The sequence below is a fragment of the Cetorhinus maximus genome, unplaced genomic scaffold (genome assembly GCF_964194155.1).
Source record: "Cetorhinus maximus unplaced genomic scaffold, sCetMax3.hap1.1 HAP1_SCAFFOLD_770, whole genome shotgun sequence".
NCBI lineage: Eukaryota > Metazoa > Chordata > Chondrichthyes > Lamniformes > Cetorhinidae > Cetorhinus > Cetorhinus maximus.
In genome coordinates, this window is record NW_027596712.1 from 134,606 (window position 1) to 161,496 (window position 26,891).

At 44.2% G+C, this 26,891-nt stretch overlaps 1 protein-coding gene across 1 annotated transcript in view; it reads right to left on the reverse strand.

Moving 5' to 3' along the window:
- Positions 1-1,563: 1,563 nt before the first annotated feature.
- hat1 (histone acetyltransferase 1) overlaps positions 1,564-26,891 on the reverse strand; it is a 34,295-nt gene continuing 8,967 nt past the window's right edge. Inside the window, exons 4-11 of the mRNA XM_078535947.1 lie at positions 23,555-23,675; positions 22,307-22,486; positions 13,258-13,379; positions 12,682-12,786; positions 10,684-10,790; positions 9,459-9,610; positions 3,525-3,641; positions 1,564-2,233 (exon numbers count right to left, since the gene is read on the reverse strand). Coding sequence (XP_078392073.1) covers positions 2,069-2,233; positions 3,525-3,641; positions 9,459-9,610; positions 10,684-10,790; positions 12,682-12,786; positions 13,258-13,379; positions 22,307-22,486; positions 23,555-23,675 — 1,069 coding nt within the window. The 3' untranslated portion in view covers positions 1,564-2,068. The remainder of the gene's footprint in view (positions 2,234-3,524; positions 3,642-9,458; positions 9,611-10,683; positions 10,791-12,681; positions 12,787-13,257; positions 13,380-22,306; positions 22,487-23,554; positions 23,676-26,891) is intronic.

Below are 26,891 nucleotides of genomic sequence, written 5' to 3' on the forward strand. Positions count from 1 at the left end.
CTTAGAATTCATAAACCATCTTAACTGGGAGGAGAGCTGACTTCGTGTTCCACCCTTCCTCCTCCCCCCTCCCCAGCCTGGTGATTATTGCTGGCACTGGGGTCAGCAACTTGAAATTCACACATCGCCCAGTGCCAGCATTTTTGGGGCACCCCCACCTCCCTTCCAGTCTTTGGAGGGCCCCAAAAATTCAGCCCCCAGTGTCATCAAACACTCCCAGGACAGGTACAGCATGGGAATAGATATGGAGTAAAGTTCCCTCTACACTGACCCCATCAAACACTCCCAGGACAGGTACAGCACGGGGTTAGATACAGAGTAAAGCTCCCTCTACACTGTCCCCATCCAACACTCCCAGGACAGGTACAGCACGGGGTTAGATACAGAGTAAAGCTCCCTCTACACTGTCCTCATCAAACACTCCCAGGACAGGTACAGCACAGGGTTAGATGCAGAGTAAAGCTCCCTCTACACCGTCCCCATCAAACACTCCCAGGGCATGTTCAGCACGGGGTTAGATGCAGAGTAAAGCTCCCTCTACACCGTCCCCATCAAACGCTCCCAGGACAGGTACAGCACGGGGTTGGATACAAAGTAAAGCTCCCTCTACACCGTCCCCATCAAACACTCCCAGGACAGGTACAGCACGGGGTTAGATACAGAGTAAAGCTTCCTCTACACCATCCCCATCAAACACTCCCAGGACAGGTACAGCACGGGGTTAGATACAGAGTAAAGCTTCCTCTACACCGTCCCCATCAAACACTCCCAGGACAGGTACAGCACGGGGTTAGATACAGAGTAAAGCTTCCTCTACACTGTCCCCATCAAACACTCCCAGGACAGGTACAGCACAGGGTTAGATACAGAGTAATGCTCCCTCTACACTGTCCCCATCAAACACTCCCAGGACAGGTACTGCACGGGGTTAGATACAGAGTAAAGCTCCCTCTACACCATCCCCATCAAACACTCCCAGGACAGGTACAGCACGGGGTTAGATACAGAGTAAAGCTTCCTCTACACCGTCCCCATCAAACACTCCCAGGACAGGTACAGCACGGGGTTAGATACAGAGTAATGCTCCCTCTACACTGTCCCCATCAAACACTCCCAGGACAGATACAGCACGGGGTTAGATACAGAGTAACGCCCCTTTTGCACAATCTTCACCCAAGTCTTAAAGGGCCATTCGAAAACTGTTGCAAAGTGACATTTCACACCAGATATACTTCAGAACTGAGCAAAATTGCCATTTTCGTACTGTTGCCAAGATGTGTGTACTGTGGAAAAAAGCTGCTGGTTTGAAACTACCCAAGTTCAATTCATACAGCATTGTTACACCACCATACAGTACAGGGACACAAAACGCTTTCCCCCAGGAATCCAGGTTGAAATTATATATTTTTTTATTTTGCACACTGTTGGTGATAGAATTCTATGATAGAATTGAAGACTGTACCAGCAATGCCCGGTAAGGATACCACGGTGTTTACAGATGTTCACGAGAAGAGAAAGCATTTGGTATATTTATCTTTCCCAGAGGTAAATAGTGATACAAAACAAAGACCAACTGATGTATTTATTTTGGAAGCTTGAGAGTTCAGCAATCAGATAAAGCTGAAGGGTTTCTGTTTTGCTTTTATCCAATGCCAAAAGGAAGCATAGCCAGTGGACAGAACAGTGCCTTTCTCTGCTAAAGTGAGCATCTTCAGAGAGTCTATTGGCCTCATCCTCCCACCTACATCATTAATTGTCATTAATTATGGCTGGAGATTCCATAAGTAAAATCGAGCAAATGTCTTTAAAAAATATAGTACAGTGCTTCTATATACACATTTTAAAAAGATGTTCGTGTTTGTATTGGTGTCTGATGTTAAGCAAACTGTGCACAATAGCAGAGAAAGGCTTCACATTGATTGAAGTGCTCCAATTTCAATGGAAATGCGTTCACTTATTGTGATTAAGAAGTTTTTTTGACCACAGACTACAATGCAGCAATATTACAATCCACGGTCAACTAATCTAGACTCCTGCGCCGAGGCAAGAGGAAGATTTGTAAATGAATTCAGACACGTGCTAAGCGCTCCAGGATGCGTCGGTACTGCTCCACAGTGCTCTGGTAGGTCTCCTCCAAGTATTCCTGTTCTTGGCTCACACTCATCTCTGCTTGTTGTGCAAGCCAATCTTCTGGCATCAAACGGGAAAGACGTGTTGCTTCTTTCTTATTTTTCTGGCAAAATTAAACAAGGTATGTAATGGAACTGCTTCAGAACAGGTTCTCCACACTCAGGAGCCAGAAAGGATACAGCAATTTAATTTCTTTCCTTCCCTTTGGTCCACTTACAGTTACTAAAAAAAATTCAATTAATAAAATCTGGAATTGAAAGCTAGTCTCAGTAATAGTGACCATGAAACAATCATTGTTGTAAAAACCCATCTGGTTCGCTAGGGGAGGAAATTTGCCATCCTTACCTGGTCTGGCCGACATGTGACTCCATGTCCACAGGAATATGGCTGACTCTCAACTGCCCTCTGAAATGGTGGGGCAACCCACTCAGTTCAAGGGCAATTAGGGATGGGCAATAGATACTAGCCTTGCCAGTGACGCCCACATCACATGAAAGAAATGTAGGACTCATGGGGCTTATGGTACCAGAGTGTTGGCGCACTTTGGGAGGAGGTGGGACTTCAGCGTAGCAAGGGAAAACTGCAGGCAAATGCTGCGCTGAAGCAACAGTGCCAGGGTAGACAATTGGATAAGGCAGATGGGGGTTACAACCATACACATCGTCACAATAGTGAGAGGCTGCTAATTGAAATCAAGGAACATACCAATTTCATCTTGAGAAAGGAGCATTAAATGGGTAATGGTAATGCAGTGGATATGGTACTGAATTATCCACCTGGTAAGAGACACGGTAAATTTAAAACCAACCTTTCAGTAAAAGCAGGTGATTTATGGGCTGCCAGCAGGCAGAAAATGACCATGAAATGAAATGGACTGTGGTTAAAAACCCAACTAATGTTCTTTTAGGAAGAGAAGCTGCCACCCTGACCCTGTCTTGGATAAGCAGCATTTATCAGCTGTGTAATAACATTTATGAGAAAATCAAGTGTGACCACTTCACAGACTAGCTCCAATTTTCTATGGACTACTCAGGTGTGGGGACATAAAATAAGCTGATGAATTGTCCGGGCAGCTTTTGGCTGTCTCTGTAATTTCCAGGATTTTTTGTGACAAGGGTTGTTGAATAAAGCATTCAGAGTCAAGTAATGATGGGATGGAGCGAATGTCATAAGAGATGCCAGCTTGTCACTGATACCCAGCAATTACACTCAAATGCCCTCAGGGATGTAATAGCTGATCCCTGGCCTGTGAATTTTAAGAAGGTATGATTCATCCTTGTGCCCAGCCCTCTCCATGCTACCTCCCCAACTCCATTTCCATCCTCACCACCGCGCGCCCCCCCACCCCGTTCCCCCATCACTGTTCCACTTCTGTTTGTCATTGTTCCAAATACCTTAAAAGGAATGGCAAGCCTGCGTTTCACATCCAACCGGTACTCGCTGCTCTGCACGGAATCACTCATGTTGGTCACTCGCAGCCGTAGAATCTCATACACTCGTCTTGAGTGATGCTGAAAAGTAAAGCTACAATCTCAATGCCAATGAGGTATAAAAATGGCTGCATTTTAACAAAACAGAACTGGAGGGCAGTTTGTTGAGCTTACATACAATCTGAAATCTGGAGTAATTTGAGCAGCACAGCCAACTGTCTTGGATGCACAATCTCTTGGAGTCACATTCCCCAACTTCTGTGCTAGCCCCTCCCTTTCCCCTACTACTGGGCACCCCTCAGCATGCCCAGAGTTGTGTGTGGGAGATTAGTGAGAATACTGAATCAGTGCTGCGACTTGCCTGAACACAGGCACGACTACAACAAAACCAAAAATACTGAAGATGCTGGAAATCTGAAACGGAAACAGAAAGTGCTGTAAAAACTCAGCAGGTCTGGCAGCATCTGTGGAGAGAGAAACAGAGTTAACGCTCCAGGTCGATGGCCTTTCATCTGACAAAGGGCTAGCAACCTGAAACGTTAACTCTGTTTCCCTCTCCACAGATGCTGCCAGACCTGCTGAATATTTCCACGATTTTCTGTTTTTACTTCAGACGAGACTGACTTCCGTGGATTGGAATCCAAGGTCTCTCACATCCCAAGCAATACATTAGTGATGGAAGCTGTGCTTAAAAGTTAGAAGCTCCACCATGGAGGCATGGGATGCTCTGCTGCACAGGACCCTGAAGTGCTCATAATCTCCACAGGGGTCTGCAGCTCACTCATGTGGCCCTGCACAGATGTAGGTTCTGAACCAGTCCATAGACATCTCTGTGCAGGTTCCTGAAGAAGCTTGAAGGGACTGCCTTGGCTCAATGGGTAGCGCTCTGACTTCTGAGCCAGGAGTCCCACTCTAGAAACCGAAGCACATAATCCAGACTGATACTCCAGCGCGCACTAAGTGCTGCACTGTCAAAGGTATCTTATTTCAGATGAGATGTTAAACCGAGTTCTGTCTGACCTCTCAAGTGGATGTATAATCTCCCACTGCGCTATTCAGATTAGAACAGGGGAGTTCTCCCCTGTGTCTTGGCCAGTATTTATCACTCAACCAACATCACAAAAACAGATGATCTGGTCATTGTCACATTGCTGTTTGTGGGAGCTGTGGACAAATTGGCTACAGTGTTTCCTACTTAACAACAATGACTACACTTGAAAAAATATTTTACTGGCTGCAAAGTGCTTTGGAACAACCAGAGGTTGTGAAAGGTGCCATAGAAATGCAAGTTCTTTCTTAAAATGCTGCGGAACTAAAAGTGCATTTGTAGGAGCCCACGAACACACAGGCAGCAGATGTTTAGTGCCCAGAATGTGCTAGGTGTCAAGGTATGACACAAGCAGAGTGCACCATAGCAACAGCGTCCTGCAAAAGACATGGGCACACCCATGCACTTATAACATTATCAGAGTACTGTGTATTGTCCTTCTGTGATGCTACCCTCAGTTTAGAGTGAAGTGCGCTGAAACTGCAGTGAAAGGTGATAATGTAAATTTACAATTTTTAAAATTTCATTCAAAAATTTAAGGGTTAAAAAGGTGCTTCCCTCAAACTGACACCATTTTGCCCCTTTAAAGACACTGAAATGGGTCGCGAATCTCATTTAAATATTTAAGGGATTCCAAATTTGAGTAATTATAACTCAATGTGCGGAAGATCATAATTCTGACCAGTGCCCACTTTTACTGAATGTCTGCCTTGTGTATTCTAACACACTTCAATTATGAATATATTGCCTTCAAGGCATATTTGAACCAAATAAAGAATTCCCACCATGACTGGCTTCAAAGGACAGAACAGATTGATGCAGCTAATAAACAACCACACATACAAGCCCCCTCCCCATATCTTTAGCAACTAAAGTTGTTCCCAACAGCAATGTGTCCACCGTCAAATCAGATCATGAGAAAACCTCACTGTTCCACACTATATTGGGAATGTCCTGACTTCTTGTTTAGATTTAAAGATGGCATCCAATTTAGGAAAAATGCAACTTAAATTTCATTTGGATAAATGTGGCTTAATTAAGGAAAGTCAGCACCGATTTGTTAAAGTCAAACCATGTTTAACTAACTTGCTTGAGTTTTTTGATGAGGTAACAGAGAGGATAGATGAGGGTAATGTGGTTGATGTGGTGCGCATGGGCTTCCAAAAGGCATTTGATAAAGTGCCATAAGACAGGCTTGCCAGCAAAGTTGAAGCTCATGGAATAAAAAGGGATAGTGGCAGCACGGATACAAAGTTGCCTGACTGACAGGAAACAAAGTAGTGGGGAACAGTTGTTTTATCAACTGGAGGAAGGTATACAGTAGGGTGTCTCAGGGGTCAGTGTTAGGACCACTGACTTGCTTGATATATATTAATGACCTAAACTTGGCTGGCAATTTCAAAATCTGCAGCCAACACAAAACTTGCAAGTTTGAGAGCTGTGAGGAAGAAAGTGATAGACTTCAAGAGAACGTGACAGGCTGGTGGAATAGAAAGACACGCAGCAAATTAAATTTCATGCAGAGAAGTCTGAAGTGTTATATTTTTGTGGGAAGAGTGAGAGACAATATAAAATAAAATGTGCAATTCTAAAAGGGATGCAGGGGCAGAGGGACCAGGGGGGAGTATATGTGAACAAATCATTGAAGGGGGCAGGGTAGGTTGAGAAGTTAACCAAGCATACGGCATCCTGGGCTTTATAAAAAGGGACAAGGTACAAAAGCAAGGGAGTTATGGTGAGCCTTCATGAAACACTGGTTCAGCCTCAACTGGAGAATTGTGTCCAATGCTGGGCACCACACTTTTGGAAGGATGTGAAGGTTTTGGATATGGTGTGGAATGGTTCCAGGGATGGGGAACTTCAGTTATGTGGATAGATTGGAGAAGTTGGGGCTGCTCTCCTTGGAGAAGAGAAGGTTAAGAAGAGATTTGATAGAGATGTTCAAAATCATGAGGGTTCTGGACAGAGTAGATCAGGAAAAACTGTTCCCATTGGTGGAAGGATCAAGAACCAGAGAACACTGATTTAAGGCGATTGGCAAAAGAACCAATGGTGACATAAGACAAAACTATTTTCTTCAGTGAGTGGTTAGGATCTCAAATTTACTGCCTGAGTGTGTGGTGGAGGCAGATTCAATCATGACCTTCGAAAGGAAATTGAAAAAGCACTTGAAGAGAAAAAGTTGCACGACTCTGGGGAGAGGGCAGGGAAGTGGGACTCACTGAGTTGCTCTATCAGAGTCAGAACAGACATGATGGACCAAATGGCCTCCTTCTGTGTTGCAACCATTCTACAATTCTATGAAGTCTGACTGTATGTACACTACATTTGGCAATGTGTCACTTGAACTGAAACTCAATTCTGGAATCGGTGCTTATCAAAAATGAATCCTTAGGCAAGGCCAATATTTATTGCCCATCCAGCTTTGGTTCCCTCCGTTATCTAATATGGCCAATTCTTGCCTGTGCAGCCATCTGTTGTACATTCTAACGTGGCTGTAGAGCCCAATGACAGACCTGCACAGCTTTCCACCGTGTGAGCAAGGATGAATTGCCTGCTTTTGTAGGGACTGCCCAGTCTTTCTAGCTTGCCTTTTGTCCTTAGCTGCCTGTATTCTTTACTGTTCGAAGGAAACAACACCACTACTTGAGATCGTTCCCCAAATAGCTCTTTATTGTACATTTTTCTCCCAGTCCGTAGTGGATATGACACATTTCCTGAGGCTTACCTTCAAGGAGTCCTTGAACCTTAATCTCGGCCTGCCTTGCAGTTCAAGTTTAAGTTATGAATACATGACCGCCTGAGGAATTTTATCATCAGTCATACGCACTACATGTCTACTCCATCTGAGCTGGGCTCTGATGATGAGTACTTCAATTCCAGACATTTCTGCTCTTAGAAGTATCTCAGTATGTGACACTTTGTCCTCCCATTTGATGCCCATGTTGTTTCCAAAACATCTCATGTGGAACCTGTCCAACTGCTTGATATATCTGGAGTATGTAGTCTATGTCTCACAGGCAGAACAGAGGGTAGGTATTCTGGGGAAGAGAATTCCACAGACTAATGGCCCTCAGAAAAAAAATTCTCCTCACCTCTGTCTTAAACGGTAGACCTATTATTCTTAAATGGTGTCTCCTAGTTTTAGTCTCTCCCACAAGTGGAAACATCCTCCCGGTATCCACCCTGTCAAGTCCCCTCAAAATCTTATATGTTTCAATAAGATCACCTCTCATTCTTCTAAACTCCAATGAATACAGGCCCAACCCATTCAACCTTTCAGTTATCTACAGCCTTCAGGGTTGTGTCATTGGTAGTTTTAGCAGTTGGGGTATAGTCAGGATCTGGTGATGGTTGGTAGAGTATCTCTGTTTCCCTTAGGCTGATAGTTAGCCCATAGTCAGCCACTGAGAGACACTCCGTGATTCATTAGTTGACGGCCATGCTCACAGTGTGACACAAGGACAGAGTCACCAGCAAACAGCAATTCCTGCATCATCGTCTCTAATACTTTAGTTGAGGATTTCAGTTGTCTCAGGTTGGAGAGGCTGCCATCTGTTCGGAATTGGATGTAGATTCCATCAACATTTCCATCAAATGTTCCAGAAAACATGGCGGCAAACAGTATATGGAAAAGCACAGGGTCTATGACGCAGCCCTGCTTCACACCACTTGTTCCGTTAAAGGAGTCAGTGTATTCACCACAGTCAGTGACTCTGGTCGTCATCATCCAAGTTTGGCTAAGGCTTTCCACAAGGCCTCTCTGTTTACTGTGTCAAAGGATTTTGTCAGGTCAACAAAGGCACAGGACAGTCCCTTCTGCTGTTCACAGCACTTCTCTTTTTTTGTCGAAGGGTGAAGATCGAGTTGCAAGTGCCTCTGCCTTTCCTGAACCCACTTTGACTCTCTGGCAGTGCACATTCTGCTATCTGATTTACCCAGTCTGTCATATTAAACAGCTGAAGTTGGAATAGCAACTTTCATTAATTTACAATAAAGCAATGCATGGGATAACCAAGGCTGCCACCCACCACATGTTAAAATCATGTCAACCTAAAGTCATGCCATATTTAACAGAAGTAATAGTATTTTTGGAAGAATTGACTGATTATGCTCAGGCGGCACTCCTTGTGTCTCTATGTTTTTGTTATAGTTAAACACAAAAATGACGAGGAAAAGACCTGCTCGCCCTTCAAGTCTGCCCTGTTTCTAATGATGTCTCGAGCATATCGACAAGACAATGTCACATGGATTTTCAGAATACCTTCAATGACATGTCTCCCAGGAGGCTTATTACCAAACATCAGGCATATGGTACAAAAGGAAGTGTAGCAGTCTAGAAAGTTGGATGATGAGTAGGAAAGGAGAAAGTTAGGGTTGAAATGGGTGTTTCTGGGACTGGAGTCCACTTCTACTAAAAGACAGACAGACTTGCATTTATTATAGTGCCTTTCACATCTACCAGACATCCTAAAACATTTTATGGCCAATGAAGTACAGTGAAGTGCAGTCACTGTTGTAATGCAGGAAAAGCAGCAGCCAAATAGCAAGCTCCACAAACAGCAGTGTAATAATGACCAGATAATCGATTTCTGTGACATTGATTGAAATCTTGACCAGGACATCGGGAAGACTGCCCTGCTCTTCTTTGCAATAGTACCATGAGATCTTTTATAGCCACCTGAGAGGCAAACAGGTCTCAGTTTAATGTTTCATCTGAAAGACAGCATCCCTGACAATGTATAAGTGACCGTGTCAGAGCCCACAAAGACAATGAGGATGTATGATTCAATAAGTCTGATGCAGCCTGAAGCCCAGGTTAGTGTGTAAATATTCTAAACTACAATTACCTTATTTATTTTCCAGGTTCTTCTGGCCTCTTCTATCATTTCTGCACTGAATCCTTTCTTGAGTTTTTCAGGTGCAAAGGCATGGAGCTCCTGACAGAGCTTGGCAAGAACAAAATCGCGTAATTTCACAAAATCCTCGGATGGTTCTTCAGCTGAAATTCCAAAACAAACACCCTTAAAAAATGCAGGATTTGGAACAGAAATTACTGCAAGCTTAAGTTAAGACTACAGGAACGTGGAAAGGTCATTCCACCCAACCAACTCCATCACTGCTCAGGATTATGTAGCGCTTGTTTTTTTAGAAAAATGCTGAACCTCTCCTTATGCTTGTTGCTATATTAGTAATCATGATTGTAGTTACAGCTTCCTTCATAATTAATGAAGCCATCAGTGCCCACATGCAGCAAGACCTGGACAACATTCAGGCTTCAGCTGATAAATGATAAGTAACATTCGCGCCACACAAGTGCCAGGCAATGCCCATCTCCAGCAAGAGAGAATCTAACCATCTTCCCTTGACATTCAATGACATTACCACTGCTGAATCCCCCACCATCAACATCCTGGGGTTACCATTGACCAGAAACTGAATGGGACTAGCCAGATAAATACGGTGGCTACAAGAGCAGGTCAGAGGCTAGGAATCCTGCGGTGAGTAACTCACCTCCTGACTCCACCATCTACAAGGCACAAGTCAGGAGTGTGATGGAATACTCCCCACTTGCCTGGATGAGCGCAGCTCCAACAACACTCAAGGAGCTCGACACCATCCAGGACAAAGCAGCCCTGCTTGATCAGCACTCCATTCACCACCTTCAACATTCACTCCCTCCACCACCGACGTACAGTGGCCGCAGTGTCTATCATATACTGCAGCAACTCACCAAGACTTGACATAAACTGCAGCAACTCATTTTTGCCCAAAGCGCTCTGCCCACAACAGGTTATCACTAACAGTGGGTGGTTTACAGAAAACGGACTTAAATCACACTTCTCCAGCCCAAGCCTCCATGGCCTTACGATTTAGGCTAGAAATTCCAACAGCTATGTTCCTCATGCAGGGGAAGAGGGTATAGAAACTCTCCTGGTTACTTTTGGGCAAGGAGTCCTGCTGGCGCTCATTACATTTCAACTACTCCAAATTCAGATTTCCTCGGCCACATTGTACTATTCATTTTGCTTGCCTGAAAATGGCTGCTGAACAGGTTTCAATGGAGACACTAACCAGTGATATCCAGTATGGAAGGGTTTGCTGTATAAAACCTCTGGACTGTCTCCAACAGCTGCGCACCATGTCCTTCCCCCTGGAATGGAGGCAGCACCAGCATTTGGCTTTAAGATAAAATAAGAATCAACCAATAAATAGAAATCACTGTTCAACTGAGAGGAAAACAGAACAACTTTTTGACTGCTACTCTCGGCCCGAGCCTTTTACTTGTACCTCCTCGACTCCTCCCCTTCCTGCCACTTGGTCAGTCCAGTTTTCATTTCTTCTTCTGGGGTCCTTAGTCTCACCAATCCCTACTCCTTTGCTTTCCTGCCATTGTCTCTTGGATAAGTCCACAGCTTTCTCCTACCATTCTGGGAAGGGCCCAACAAGGGACCCATCGCTGCTTCTTTACAAACAGAAACTCCAACTGCTCCATCCTCTTCTCGTGCTGACCTTCCCAGAGTGCCTACTGAGGGCTAACTGCCAACCTCCTTCATTGTTTACCCCATCCCATAACACCCTCCCACAGACCGATCAATATTTATCCCTCCCCCACAACCAACACCATTCCCCATCCCTCCACATTTCCCTCCAGAACAAAGCCACAACTTACTATGGATGACTATGTCAACATCATGGTCTTGACAGAAACTTGGCCCTTTGCCTGAGGCTTCCCTGACTCACTGTAATTTCCATCTGCCCCAGCAGTGATCTGGTCCATTATCACCAAATCAGCTCTCTCCTTTACATAGTCATCTAATGTGACACCTTTACTCCTAACACCTCAACAACAAACATGGCCGTCTCCACCCATTTCTCCTACCCTTCCCAAGCTACTTCCTCTGTGCCTGCCTCAGAATACCCTGCAATTTCATTCACAAGCTATACCAAAACTCCCAAATGTCTCCTCTTTAGCTGTCCTTTCAGCATGACTGAACTAACAGTCCCATACCCTCTCCACTACAACGCCCAACATACTTCCATCTCTATATCACTGCCTGCCTCCATCTCATGTCTTGGGCCATCTGCTGCTGAAACTGAAATGTATGTTGGTCACCTTCAGGCCAGACTCTTCCAATACTCGCCTGATCAGCTTCTCATTCTCCAAGCCGTAAACTTTAGCCCATCCAAAACTCTGCTGCTGTATCTGTCCCGCTCACTCAGCACCCCAGTCCTTGCCGACTTACATTGGCACCAACACCTCCAATTTGAAGTTCTTATCCTTGTGTTTAAATCTCAGTGCAGACTCGATGGGCCGAAAGGCCTCTTCTGCACTGTGATTCTTCATGGCTTCGCTCCTTCCTCCCTCTGTAACCTCCTTCAGCCTTATAACACCTTCCTCCCATCCCAAACTCTCTACTACTCTTTGCATCCATCTCCTCTCCCCTCATCCCACTTTCTTGCAGCCGTATCTTCAGCCATCTAAACCCCACATTCCACAATTCTCTCACTGACCATTCTGCTTCTCCACCTCTCACTCTTCAAAACCTACCTCTTCCACCAAGTTTTCGGTCACCCATCCCAACATCTCCTCCTTTGACTCAACATCAATTCTTGTCTAACATGGCTATGTGCAGCATCCCATTTTTCTACATTAAAAGATGCAATGTAAATACATGTAGCAGTTGCGAAGGAAAACTAATCCTCTGTAAATAGTATTGTCACATTGCCATCTGATCAGGTGGTTTTATGGTTATTGTTTTGGGATTTTTTTTTCACACAGCGAGTGGTTAATGTCTGGAATATATACTGCTTGAGAGTGTGGTGGAGGCAGGTTCAATCGAGGCATTCAAGAGCGAATTGGATTATCTGAAAAGGAAGAACGTGCAGGGTTATGGGGAGAAGGTGGGAGAATGGCCCTAGGTGCATTGCTCATTCTGAGAGCTGGTGTAGACATGATGTGCCAAATGGACTGTGCTATAACCATTTTGTGATTTCTCATTATAATTTGCAGTTTGATCAGCATTTATCTTGGATTAGAACATTTCTGTAAGGGATTTTGTGGTTACCTACCCTATTCGGGGTCTCATTTTGTCAGGGTATGCATAGAAATTATATACAGTCATATAACCCACTGTTGCATAGCGTGGTGAGCCATCTTCAAGGTACTTCTCAAATCTGCAGAAAACAGAAATTGACAGAATTACAACTGCTTCTTGAATTTTTTTCAAGTCTTCCACTGGAGATAATGCGCATAAGCTCCTACTCAATCTCCAACTACTCTCAATACACGGTAATCCTCTACATTTTTAAAATACATTTAAGGGATGTGGGCGTCGCTGGCTAGACCAGCATTTATTGCCCATCCCTAATTGCCCTAGAGAAGCTGGTGGTGAGCTGCCTTCTTGAACTGCTGCAGCCCCTGAGGTGTTCCTTGTGGAAACGTACTACAGGTTACTGTTGGTGAAGTTTTGATGTTATGACTATATTGCGCATCAGTTTTTCCTTCACTAACAGGTAGATGCCTTTATTCAGCAAGAAATGTTGGCCATAACTGACCACATCACACAATCATAGCTTTAAGCATAGGCAGTAAGTAATACAAGCTCTGCTAAAAACCTCCCTGCAATGCATCAGATATATACTTACACCAGGAAGAACTGCCATTTGTCATCATCCACATCGATGAAGCTTGCTGTTTCAATGAACCAGATGAGGAAGGTCTGCAACCTCTCATGGTATTCTTTGAATCCTGGACAGCTAATATCAGTCTGCATGAAAGAGGATGATCATCGTTACTGAACTGTGACACAATTCAGCTAGTAGATCTTTCAGATTGGACAAGCAATGTGCCCTAAAAACTTTGATATTTTCGATGAAAACCTTACATCTTGACTGGTCATTTTGGTTCATAGATGATTATCGTGCTTTGTAATTTGTGTCAAGCAGCTCAGTTTCCTCTGATGGATAACAAACAGTGGGGATGAAAGTTTACTCTACAAGGCACGACATGGGAGGGGGATCTGGGATACTGATGGATAAAGACATGATGCCATCAGCAGAGTGTGGTAACAGTAGAGAGCACGAATTAGACTTTGGACTTTATAACCGGGGAGCTGAGCAGGAACCTCAGGGAGTAATTGATTTTGTACTGAGCACTTGTCCAGCCTCACCTGGAGTACTGACTGACTATAGCTCTGGGCTCAGTATCATGAGAAAGACAGCAAGGAGAGGGAGCAGTGGAGGACAACGAAACTGAGACCTGGTGCAAGGCCCTGGGTTAAAGGGAGAGGCTGCAGAAACTGGGAATGTTCACACGGGAGAGGAGAGGCTCAGGAGGATCATAGAGAACATGACCAAGATAAACATCAATATATTTAACACAGTCACAGATTGTACAAGAGCGACAGCCTGAAACTTAAAATATGTAGGGTGAAAGGAGAGTTTAGATTTAACTCCTTTACACAGAGGGAGGTGAAGGAATGGAACAGACTGTCCAGCAAGGCAGTGGGCCTGATTTGAACCTGCTGATCCAGAGAGGGTTAGACATTCACCCACTGGATAAATTCTTGCTGTTTTTCTCTCTCCAGCACTCCTGAAGGGGCACAGGCTTTCTGGGTATGATCTTTCAGGCATTGCCTACCCTCCTGCACCACACCCAACTGGTCATTTCTTGTGTGAACCGAGACAGTGAGCATTGGCAGGACATTCAACCATGAAGGGAGGTATCAAGAGATTTGAACCTCAATCTGCCCCCACCCAAGTTCCCTGTGTGTGCATTGTTCAGCAGGGGTTATTGGACAACAATCAGAAGTTGGCCAATTCTTTCCCCTCTCCCAGTCTCCACCAGCCAAATAATACCGGTAGTACTGGTGTGCTGCTACTTGATATTAGATCAGCAACATGTTATAATGCTGACTCCAAGAAATACTTTTAAACAGCACTGGTTGCTGCACGCTCTCCAAGAGATTAGGATATCCAAGGTGGCTTCCTCAAAGAGAGTCAAGGGCCATCACTTCTGGCCCTCCTCCTTGTATTAGGTGGTACCTTGTCCTGAAAACAGAGCCGTCTTGAGCTGCAAATTTGAGGGCATGTGCCATGAGAAACATGTGACCATCCTTTCAGTCAATAACTGAGCATGGAGAATGTGTTGGAAGGATTTACTGTGAAGCTCCTTTAAGATTGTTGTGTTTCAATGGGTTCTGCCCTATGTTTGCCATGCTGCAGCTTGTTAGAAGTCAAAGGGCAGTAAGGTTGTTAAAAAAAAAAGCCTTTGGCAGGGCACCCAGCACAAAAGCAGATTTGGAGAACACACCTTGTGCTGTTGCTATTTGAAACCGATGCTTGGATAGGAAACTGCTGGCTAGCATTGCCTCGACACCTTTTCTCAAGTCCGTCACCACCTTCCTTCCATAGTTACAATCGGGTTCTCTGGGCATTGCAGAGAGTATTACCCTGTTCAGCTGCCAGGAATTGCAAATGGCTCTTCCTTAGGGAGGGTGTCCTGGAGTACCATTCCTTTGCTTCATCGCATGCATCATAGGCTCAAGGGCATTACCTGTTCTGAGATCAGTTCCCTCAGCACACACCACAGATGGAACTTATGGCCTTACTGGTGCATATGCATGACTTGCTACATAACGCATAGCATTTACCCTATAAGCCACAGCAAGCACCGGGAACACTCTAACACAGAACTATACATTCAATATGCAAACAGCTGACTTGACCTTCAAACATGTTAAGCTGCAAGAAATCTCTCAAAAATGAAGTACATGACCACATGAGAAAACTGTGGAAAACCACAAGCACTAACAGAAACAGAGAAATTTAGAAAGGCTCCTTTTAATAAGCTGAAAATGCCACTTTCACTTGGAGCTAAAATGAAGACGCTCGGGCAGACGAGTCCATAGAAATGATATGTTCTGAGGCTGGTCCTAAGACAGGCTAGGAGTAACCAATGGTGCACATCATTGTGCTAGAGAAGATATAGAGAGAAACCGAACAGGCAGACAGAAAGCACATGGGGGGGCAGGAGAAAGAAAGACAGAGGTAGAGCTCATGAAAGGTCATCGGCCTGAAAGGTTAATCCTGTTTCTCTCTCCACAGATGTTGCCTGACCCGCTGAGTACTTCCAGCATCCACAGTATTTTGTTTTTGTATTAGCACACAGAGTTTTAGAAAATCATTGGTATGTAAAAATTAAGGCTGAGATTAGGTATACCTAAAAACAAAGCAGACAATGCCAAAAGGAAGATCAACTTACAGACTCCACAAGGTGAAGATGAGTGACCAGAGGGAGGCAGATCTGCCCTACTATTCCAGTGGAAGACGAAGAGGAGGTTGCAATGCAGAAAAACAGCAGAAACTTCCAGACAAAACTGGGCAGCAAATTAGCTGGCGATAGCCAGGCTGAAGCAGCTCTAGAAACAGACACATAACCGACTTACCAGAAACTGACTGAGAATCCAGGGAGAAAAGGCGAGGGGCCCCAGAGACAATGGGGATGGATGATGGAGCCATCACTACAGCCTTGTAATGGCAATCGAGCCCAGCTTTGTTCACCGAGTACGGCAGCTGGGTCTATGACTGGATCCGGACTAAAGCCCCAGTCACTTGAGGTGTCCTGATGACGGAAGTGCTGCACACTATGCAATATGCCTACGATATTCCAGCACAGACAGGTCAGTAAACAGCAGAGTGGGGAGGAGAAAAACCCTGAAACACTGAGCTCTTGCGCAGTGAGGAGGAGGGTTACACCTGAAATGACGCCAGCGATCCCAACACTAATCCCACTCTAGCTTGGACAATAAATGCTGGCATTGCCATGTATACCCACATCCTATGAATGAATAGAAAGAGAGAGCAGGGCAATGTCATGTGGTGAAGTGTTTAACAGGTATGTCGCTGAACCTGTTGGGTTAACTTTGAGCTGAAGATAACGTTTTCACATCGGCAACCACATCAATGCTCATTTTCTCAGACAGCTCCCAGAAAATTACCTGCAAGTCCCTTTAACGGGATAGTGATGAATTTAAACGTACAAGGAGTTTATAGTATTATCATTTAAATAGAGAGGCCCATGATTACTAATCCATTTGAAAAGGGGTCCTTCAACAAAAAAATTTGAGAACCACTTGCATAGTGGTTATGTTACTGGACCAATAACCCTAAGAACTTCAGTTCAAATCCTACAATGGCAGTTTGTTTTCTTTAAAAAATCAATTCTAATTGTCTGGAAATAAAAAGCAAGATGACATGGAGCTGTCACATTTTTGTAAAAACCCAATTGCATGTCAATGTCTTTTTGGAAATGTAACCTATCCTCTTTAACCAGTCTGGTTGGCTGAGACTCCAATCCCATACCAACATCGTTGACTCTTTTCTTGCCCTCTGAAGTGACCTAGTAAGCCACTAGAAAGGGTAAAAACAAAACCGCGCACATCACTTGACTGCAACTTAGGCTCTGCATTCAGACATGATGAAGGTACACTCTTTGCAATTAACCCTGCCAAGTTTCACCCCCCACCCCAAACTAACATCTGGGATCTGCTGCCAAAGTTGGGAGAGAGAATAGTCTCACAGACTAGTCAAGCAGTAGTCTTACATAAAGAACGTGCATTTCTATAGCGCCTTCCACAACCTCATGGCGTCCCATAGAAATTTACAATCATTGAAGTGTAGTCACTGTTTTATTGTAGAAAACACAGCAGCAAATTTGCGCACAGCAAGATTCCACAAACAGCAATGTGATAACACCCAGATAATCTGCTTTTGTGATTTTGACTGAGGGATAAATATTGGTCATGACACCAGGGTAACTCCACTGCCCTTCTGAATAATGCCACGGGATCTTGTATGTCCACCTGAAAGGGCAGATTGGGCCTCGGCTCAACATTTTGTCCAAAAGAAAACACCTCTGACAGTGCGGCATTCCCTCAGTATTGCACTGGAGTGTCAGCTGAATTTTACACTGAAGTCTCTGGAGTGGGGCTTGAACCTACGACCCTCTGATTCAGAGGTGAGGGTGCTATGATAGACTAGTCAAGCAATAGCCTGACAGTCATACTCTCAAGAATCATACCTTTCAACCATTGTCTCGGACTCCTCCATCACCACACCTGGATATGCCCTGTCCCACCAGCAGGGCAAACCAACCAGAGGTGGCACCACAGTGGTATACAATCGGGAGGGAATGGCCCTGGCAGATCTCAACACTGGCTCCAGGGCTGCATGAAGTCTTGTGGCATCAGGTCAAACACAAGCCAGGGAACTGCCTGCTAATGAATCAGTACTCCCATGTGAAACACCACTTGGAAGAAGCACTAAGGATGGCAAAAGCACAGAATATACTCTGGGTGGGAGACTTCAATGCCCATCACCAAAAGTGACTCATTAGCTACTGACTGAGCTGGCCGAGTCCTGAAGGACATATCTGTCATACTGGGCCTGTGGTGAGGGAACCAACATGAGGGGAAAAGGTTCTTGGTGTCGTCTTCACCAATCTACCTGTCGCAAATACATTTACCCATGACAGTTTTCATAAGAATGGCCACCACCACAGTCCTTGTGGAGACAACGTCTCATGTTCACATTGAGGATACCCTCCATCATGTTGTGTAGCACTACCACTGTGCTAAATGGAATAGATTTCAAACAGGTCTGGCAACTCAAGACTGGGCATCCATGAGGCGCTGTGGGCCATCGGCAGCAGCAGAATTGTACTCGAACACAATCTGTAATCTCATGGCCTGGCATATCCCCCACTCTACCATTACCATCAAGCCAGGGGATCAACCCTGGTTCAATGAAGAGTGCAGGAGGGCATGCCAGGAACAGCACCAGGCAGACATAAAAATGAGGTGAAGCTACAACACAGGACTACTTGCGTGCCAAACAGCAGAAGCAGCATGCGATAGACAGAGCTAAGCGATCCCACAACCAACGGATCAGATCTAAGCTCTGCAGTCCTGTCACATTCAGTTGTGAATGGTGATGGACAATTGAACAACTCACTGGAGGAGGAGGCTCCACGAATATTCCCATCCTCAATGATGGGGGAGCCCAGCACATCAGTGCAAAAGATAAGGCTGAAGTATTTGCTACAATCTTCAGCCAAAAGTGCCGAGTGGATGATCCATCCTCCAGAGAGTCCCCAGCATCACAGATGCCAGTCTTCAGCCATTGCGATTCACTTTAAATGATATCAAGAAATGGCTGAAGGCACTGGATACTACAAAGGCTATGGGTCCTGACAATATTGCAGCAATAGTACTGAAGACTTGTGCTCCAGAACTTGCCGTGCCCCTAGCCAAACTGTTCCAGTACAGCTACAACATTGGCATCTACCTGGCAATGTGGAAAATTGCCCAGGTATGTCCTGTAAACAAAAAGGACAAATCTCACTTGAGAAATGATTGCCCTATCAACCTACAATAATAACCTGTATTTACATAGCACCTTTAATGCAGTACACATCCCAAGTCACAGTACACATCCCAAGTCACGTCACAGGACAGTTATCGAACAAAAATTTGACACTGAACCACAAAAATATTAGGATAGGTGACTAAATGTTTGGTCAAAGGCAGGTTTTAAGAACTGTCTTAATGGTGGAGAGGTTTAGGAAGGGACTGTCATAATTTAAGGCCTAAGCAGCTGAAGGCACGGCCATCAATGGTGCTGCGATGGAAATCGGGGATGCTCGAGAGCTAGGAGTCAGAGGAGTGTGGAGATCTCGGTGGGGTGTGGGGCTGGAGCTGATTACAGATATAGGGAGGGGCGAGGCCATGGAGAATTTGAAAACAAGGATGAGGATTTTAAAATAGAGATGTTGTTTGACCAGAAACCAATGTAGGTCAGTGAGCACCGGGTGATTGGGGAACAGGATTTTCTGCAAGTTAGGATATGGGCAGCAAAGTTTTGGATGAGCTCAAATTTACAGGGGGATGCAAGGTGGGAGGGCAGCCACAAGTGCAATGGAATAATCAAGTCTCAAGGTAACAAAAGCATGGATGAGGGTTTCAGCAGCAGATGAGCTGAGTGAGGCAGAAGAGATGGGTGATATTACAATGGAATTGAGGGTGACGGAACAATAGCTTCAGTCATCCCAATATTTAATTGGAGGAAATTTCTGCTCATCCAGTGCGGGATATTGGATAAGTAGTCTGATAATTTAGAGACAGTAGAGGAGTCGATAGAGGCGAGGTCGAGCTGGGTGTCATCAGCATAAGCATTTTCAAATGATGTCACCAAGGGGTAGCATTTGTGACGAGAAATAGGAGGGGCAAGGCTAGACATTAGCGAGCTCCAGAGGCAACCGTGCAGGCCTGGGAAGAGAAGCTATTTCAGGAGATTCTCTGGATACAATTAGACATATGAGAGTGGAACCCTACGAGTGCTGTCCCACCAAGCTGGACACCAGTGAAGGTTTTGAAAGAGGATGTGGTTAACTGTATCAAAGGTTACAGTCAGGTAGACCAGGATGAGGGGGGAATAGTTCATCAAGGTCACAATCATATAGGATGTGGTGTGACTTTGATAAGAGCCATTTTGGTACTGTGGCAGGCCAGATACCCAATATGGGGGGGGGGGGGTTGTGGCTCAAACATGGGAGTTGCAGAAAAGATAGGCACGGATTTGAGAAGGAACAATTTCAAGGATTCTGGACAGGAAAGAGGTTTGAGATGGGGAGGTAGGTTACAAGGATAAGTTCCATCTTTGAGTATATTCAAGACAGATGTACAGATTTTTGAGCTCAGGGAATTCAGGGATATGGGGAGCGAGTAGGAAAGTGGCATTGAGGTAGAAGGTCAGCTGTGATCATATTGAATGACGGAGTATGTTCAAGGGGCTGAATGGTCTACTCCTGCTCATATTCTTATCTTAGAGGGGTCCAGGTGGATTTTTTTTTATTTGGGGGAGGGTGTGGCAATGACAACAAATTTCAAAGGGAGGGGTACAGTACCTGAGGAAAGAGAACTGTTAACAATATCAGTTAACATGGGGGCCAGGAAAGAAAGTTTGGCCATCTGCAGTTTGGTCAGAATAGGGTCAAGAGAACAGCAGGTGAATCCCAAGGGCAGGATGAGCTCAGAGAATGCATGAGGAGATAGGAAAGAAACTAGAGAAAGATGCAAGTTCACAGCTAGGGCAGGTTCAGGACTAATCTACTCCCAGTAATCAAGTGATGGAAGGGGTTGTCGACAGTGCTATCAAATGGCACTTACTCACCAATAACCTGCTCACTGATATTCAGTTTGGGTTCCACCAGGGCCACTCAGCTCCTGAACTCATTACAACCTTGGTCAAAACATGGACAAAAGAGCTGAACTCAAGAGGTGAAGGGAGTGTGGATGCCCTTGACATCAAGGCAGCATTTGACTGAGTGTGGCATCAAGGAGCCCTAGTAAAACTGGAGTCAATGGGAATCAGGGAAAACTCTCCACTGGTTGGAATCATACTTAGCACAAAGGAAAATGGTTGCGGTTATTGGAGGCCCATCATCTCAGTCCCTGGACACCACTGCAGGATTTCTTTAGAGCAATGTCCTATTTTAAATCACCATACCAGTTGCTGTCAGATGCATACATAAGTTCTGTTCCCTAACTTGAGGGAATGAAGATGGGGGCTACATATGGAGAAATGACCAGGGTGGGAGGAAGTAAAGGTTACACTGAGGACAAAAGCATCAATAGTGAACATGAGGGACTGGTTAAGTAGATCAGCTGCTGCAAAGCAATGCGCTGAACAGATGAAATCATTTGGACATATTCAAAACTCAAAGCTGTTAACCCATCAGCTCTACAAGGCACCCAAACTTTAAGTAGGCTTCCCGATTTTTTATTAACCTTGAAGTTTGCGTTTTATCCTGGATTAAAGCCAAGTTCAGGCACTTGAGTTACGGATACAGTTAAACTGCAGTTAAAATTGTAGTGGAGATAAACTCTATCAGAGAACGGTCTATTACATTCTTTGTATTTGATTATACGACAGAATGACTCACATCAGAGGTGCTAGTGAAGCAGCGTTAGTTCCTGGATCTCTGATCTAGCTCTGTCTTTGATGGTAAGAAGAGATGATCTCACTCAGTGCTGTTTTGCACTCCCTGGGTAGTGAGCTTGGTTTACCTTATAACAGAATCCAATCTGACTAATTGGAGAGATTAATTTCTCTCCTATCTCCCTGATTAGATCTGATACAGGCCATCAGTTTAAGTATCTAATATCCCTTTCACATGGTAAACCGTTGGCCAATTCGCAAGAAGAAATACAATTAAAAAAAGGGGGTTTGGATTCATTGGGTGCGCTTTAGTTAATGGATAGATTTTGGTAGCCATGGAATTACTGCAGTAAAAGTGAGGTGAGTTCACTGATATAAATTGTACCAGATCTGTGGCAGTGCTAGGGCCAAGACGGTAACTGTACAGGTATCGTAGATTAATTACACTCTCTAGTTATGAAGTTCACACATGAAGAAAAACGGCACCAGGAATCATTGCTGAGGGATGCACAGCAGAACCAGACAATCACTGCCTCAGTAAAAGCCAGCAGACAGTGAAAGTCAGGGTCAATCTTCAGTGCAGAGCTGGCAATGACAAATGTCTGTACCAAATGGAGTCACGTGTCCAAACAGCCAGAGAATATTCAGGCTTCCTAACAGCCATTAGAAACGCACACCATTGTGTTTTTTCACTCACCTTGTAAATCTCATAGTTTAACTCCAGTCCCTCCTTCTCATCATACACGGTGTATGAGTGAATGAGTAATCCAAATGGTCTGAAGGAAGCGTCCTTTTCCAGCTGCACAATAAACTCATCAAGGTTGATGCAGTAACCAGCTGGGATAAATTCTAACACTTTACTTTCAACATTATCAACCTAGATAGGAACAAATTGTTTACAGTAAACTACAGGGCTTTATGCACATAGGAAGCAGTTTCTCTTTTCCCCTCCCTTTAATTTTCTTCTCTTGCAGCATAGTCCAGTCTCTTATTGATTCCACAGATCAAAACACAGAAGCCATTTTATGTTAGCCGAGGACACACCCCCAGTCAGCTGTCCATCTATTCATAAAATCCTCCTTGACAATGCTGTCATGTCCCAGTCCATTGAATCAATGCATAACATGAACAACACCATTAATTCAGTTCCTTCAGAGGGGGCACTTTTACCTTTCGGTCTGTTTGAAGACAAACCGTTCTCTCCTCCTCACCAGGAAAGGCCCTGCAGGATTTATTAAATGATTGGAAAGCAAACTCAGTCTACCATAAACACAATTACAAAACGACACTATTAGTTCAGTTAAAGTAATTTAATCAATGACATGGCTCTTCTGAAGTGCTTCTATCTGCGCATCATTCCTCAGTTTTTTAAAATGGATGAAATGTCTGCCAGATGTTTGACTCAAGTTCACAACTGCAGGAATGGAAGGCAGTCTGTCCTAACACTCCCAAGCATGCAAGGTTCTATTTCAGCTCTCTCAGCATCAAAGCAGTGAAGTCACACTTTGGAAATCGCTGTTCTTCCCCTTCAAAAGGCTCTTGCTGTGGTGCAGTTCCACAGGTATCACCAGCCCTACATTGGCAGCTCCGATGTGTGAGCCCAAACAGAGAACCAGTGAGGCATGCAACCAAGGGAGGGGAGAGAAGAGGAGAAAGGAATATCATAATCAAATGTTGATCTTCACGCGGCATCCACAAGAGCACTTTCTGGTGGTGATCAGGGCCAGAAACCCTGCCAAATTTGCCCCTCCCCAACTCAGGAGCACAGAGGGCAACTCTAGCCTGTATTGCCACCACACACGAGATGCAACCAGTGAAAAATGCATTACAGAACCTTGCTTGCATGAACAGACTGCAGTACCACGATGCAGTGCATAATCTCAGCACTGTTTAGGTTAGTTAAGACCTTGCGAAGACAAGCAACTGATACATTTCAATAGCCTACCTCTACGTTGTCATATTTTTCTATTACTTTGCTGGAGTATTTGATATTGAAGAATGTAGTGAGGCTGCAGGTACTGTAGTACAATTGGATTTCAAGGTCCTTGTAGCCAAATACTGATTCTCTGCAGGCAAAGCAGAAATAACCACATGTTGATAGAGAATCTGCAGAAGTTAGATTTATTTTCTCCTTACTTTAATCCAGGGCCATTTATAAATTTCAAATTAACATATTTACTTGAAGATGTTTAGTTACACAGTGGTCATGTCTAGTGCCTGATTTATATTAGAGCTGCCTCAGTAGAAACGTTGCTATTGGATCTGAGCTAACAGCCCGTCCACACAGCTCAACAATGTAACTTTGCTATTCCTTGTTTTAAAAAAAACTTGAATTTATATAGCGTCTTTTGCAATCGCAGGTCATCTCAAAGTGCTTTACAGCCATTGAAGTACTTCTGAAGTGTAGTCATTGTTGTTATGTAGGAAATGCGGCAGCCAATTTGCGCACAGCAAGATCCCATACACAGCAATGTGATCATGACTGGATAATCTGTTTTCTTTTAAAAAAAGTGTACTGACATTTCTCGGCAGATTGAAAAGTTGCGCTTGCGACTTTGTAGAAAACGTTTGCGCAAAATGCTGCTAAAGCCTGTCTCAGTATAAATGAGAAGTGAGCGGTACTGTGGAACAGCTTGCACTGGAAGGAGTTCCATCAATATAGAGGGCTATTGATGAGCTCTTCAAATGATGCAAAAAAACAGCAAGGTTTACTCTATAATTCAGCAGCCCTAGCAACTAGTAGATAACAAAGGTGTCAGAACTCAGCTGTTAACATTTGTATGGTGCCAAATAATGGAAGTGCTATGAAACTTAAAAAACAAAAGATTGTCAAACTATTTATACCTATTGTATATTAAATTCACTACATGCAGTGAACATTCCACTGAAATCACCTATGCCAATCTCTTTGAATGGGATGTTCCATTGTAAAAATGAATGCATTTACCTGCAATATCTGATGGGTAGCATTGTGATAGGAGTTCCAGGCATTACACAATACCAATTCTTTTTGAACGGTGGGGTATGTGCGTATTATACAGCAGAACGCAATTCAATGGAAGACATGATTAAAACAGAGTGTGCTGGTCAGTCCGCACACCTTAAGTACTGTTCAGAGAGAAAGTGTTCAAGTAATGTAGAGTAGTTTCACGAGGCTGACCGAGTATCAAATGGACTGAATTGAGGAAAAACAGGAGGCTTGGGTTTTTCTTCCCAAAAAGGTAAACAAGATGGGATCTCAGAGGAACATGTCAACTTGACTCAGTTGGTAGCACTCTCATCAGGTTCTGGACTGGAGTCCATAATCTGGGCTGCACCTGAATACAGTACTGAAGGAACGCCCTGTTGTGGACATTAAACTGAAGAACCTAAATTGCCTGCTCAGACGTAATGATAAAGATCCCTTGGCACAATTTGACTAAGAGCAGTGAGTTCACCTGATATCCCGGCTAACATTTCACTCACACTCAACACAAACAGCGGAAGTAGTGTGTGCTGTTCTGGGCATCTCATTGCAGAAATCATAGAAAGAGTCATGGAAAAGGGGCAGCAATAATTCACCAGAATATCAGGACAAAGGTTCAAAATTGGGTCTTTTCTCATTGGAACAGAGGTGTCACGTGGGATTTAATGGAGGTTTTCAAAAAGGTATGGAAGGCTTTGAGAGGTGTGAGAGTGAAAGATTGTTTCCACTGGTTGGTGAATCGATGACAAGGGGGCATAGACTGAGGATTTGGAAGAATGAAAGGAGTGAGGAGTAGTGTTTTCACACACAGGGGTTATCAGAACAGGGATTGTTTTACCACAAAGGGATACAGAAGTAGAGGCTGAAATACTATTTAAAACAGGAATCAAACACAAAGATTTGAAACAGAGAAGATAAAAGAACAGAAGAGACTTTCAGTCAACCAACCTAGCATCTGATCAAGGGGTCCCATTATTGTCCAAACGGATCCTCAGACATTGCGGTTCACACATAGCCCGAGAAATATCAAGCTAATAATAAAATGACAAGCAGGTCAGACTCCATTAGGAGCCAGGAATATTATAAACAAAGGTAGTACAGTGCAGTGAGACAGCATCACGCTCCTAGACTCTTAGAAGGGTACAAAGTTTCATCTGAGACCAGATAACTTAGATTAGCAACATGAAATTATAAAGGCACCCAGAGGCTGAGATTTTGTTTGACTAAAAAGGGAAGGGCCAGGCAAATCCAGGGAAAAAATAATAATTTTGGTATCAAGGAGGTGGATGTCCTAGACTGGCTAAAATGTTCAAACCAAATAAATCCCCCTGGCCAGAAGGCATTTATATTAGAATGCTGAGGCAAGAGGGAGGGGATCTGTGAGGCACTGACATTCATCAAGAGCGAGTCATTGGATATTGGAAGGTTTCAATAGATGGGAAAGAAGCTAGTGTGGTGCCCAGATTCAAAAAAAGGGGAAAAACAAACACAGGCAACTACACACCCATTATTCTTACTTCCATGTCAGGGGTTTGGATTATGAGAACAGATAGGAGAAACTTGGGTGAAATCCACCCTAGAAAAGTCATGACAGAGATGACCACATACAGGGATACAAGATAGTTAAAGGAAAAAGATAAATCTGGAATCTTACTTCAAATTAAGTTGAGACTAGGAAAAGGAGTTACTGGGTCTCACTAGGACAAGATAAATTTAGGACTGCTATCGGGACATGCTTACACAGTGAGTGATCAACACATGGAGCATACCCCTGGATAGGGGAGGGAGGCAGAAACCCTGCAACCATTTATGAAACAACTGGATGATAGAGTGGGAAGGGGCTGCAGGACCTTTCTGGTAAATAAATTAAGAAGGGTCAAATGGCCTTCATCATCTGCAAATACTTTGCGATAAAGGGAAAGGGCCTGGAAATGGGATGTGCTGTAATTCTATGGGCAGGGTACAACAATAACCTATACTTATACAGACCCTTTAACATAATATAAATGTCCCAGGGCGCTTCATGGAGGCATTATGAAACAAAATGTGGCACCAAGCCACATAAGGGGATACTAGGGCTGATGAACAAAAGCTTGGTTTTAAGGAGTGTCTGAAAGGAAGAAAGTGAGGTAGAGAGGGAATTCCAGAGCTTGGGGCCCAGGCAGCTAAAGGCACAGTCACCAATGGTGGAGCAATTATAATCAGGGATGCTCAAGAGGCCAGAATTAAATGTGTGCAGATATCGAGTGCTATGGGGTTGGAGGAGATTACAGATAGGGGGGCATGAGGCCATGAAGAAATTTGAAAATAAAAAGAT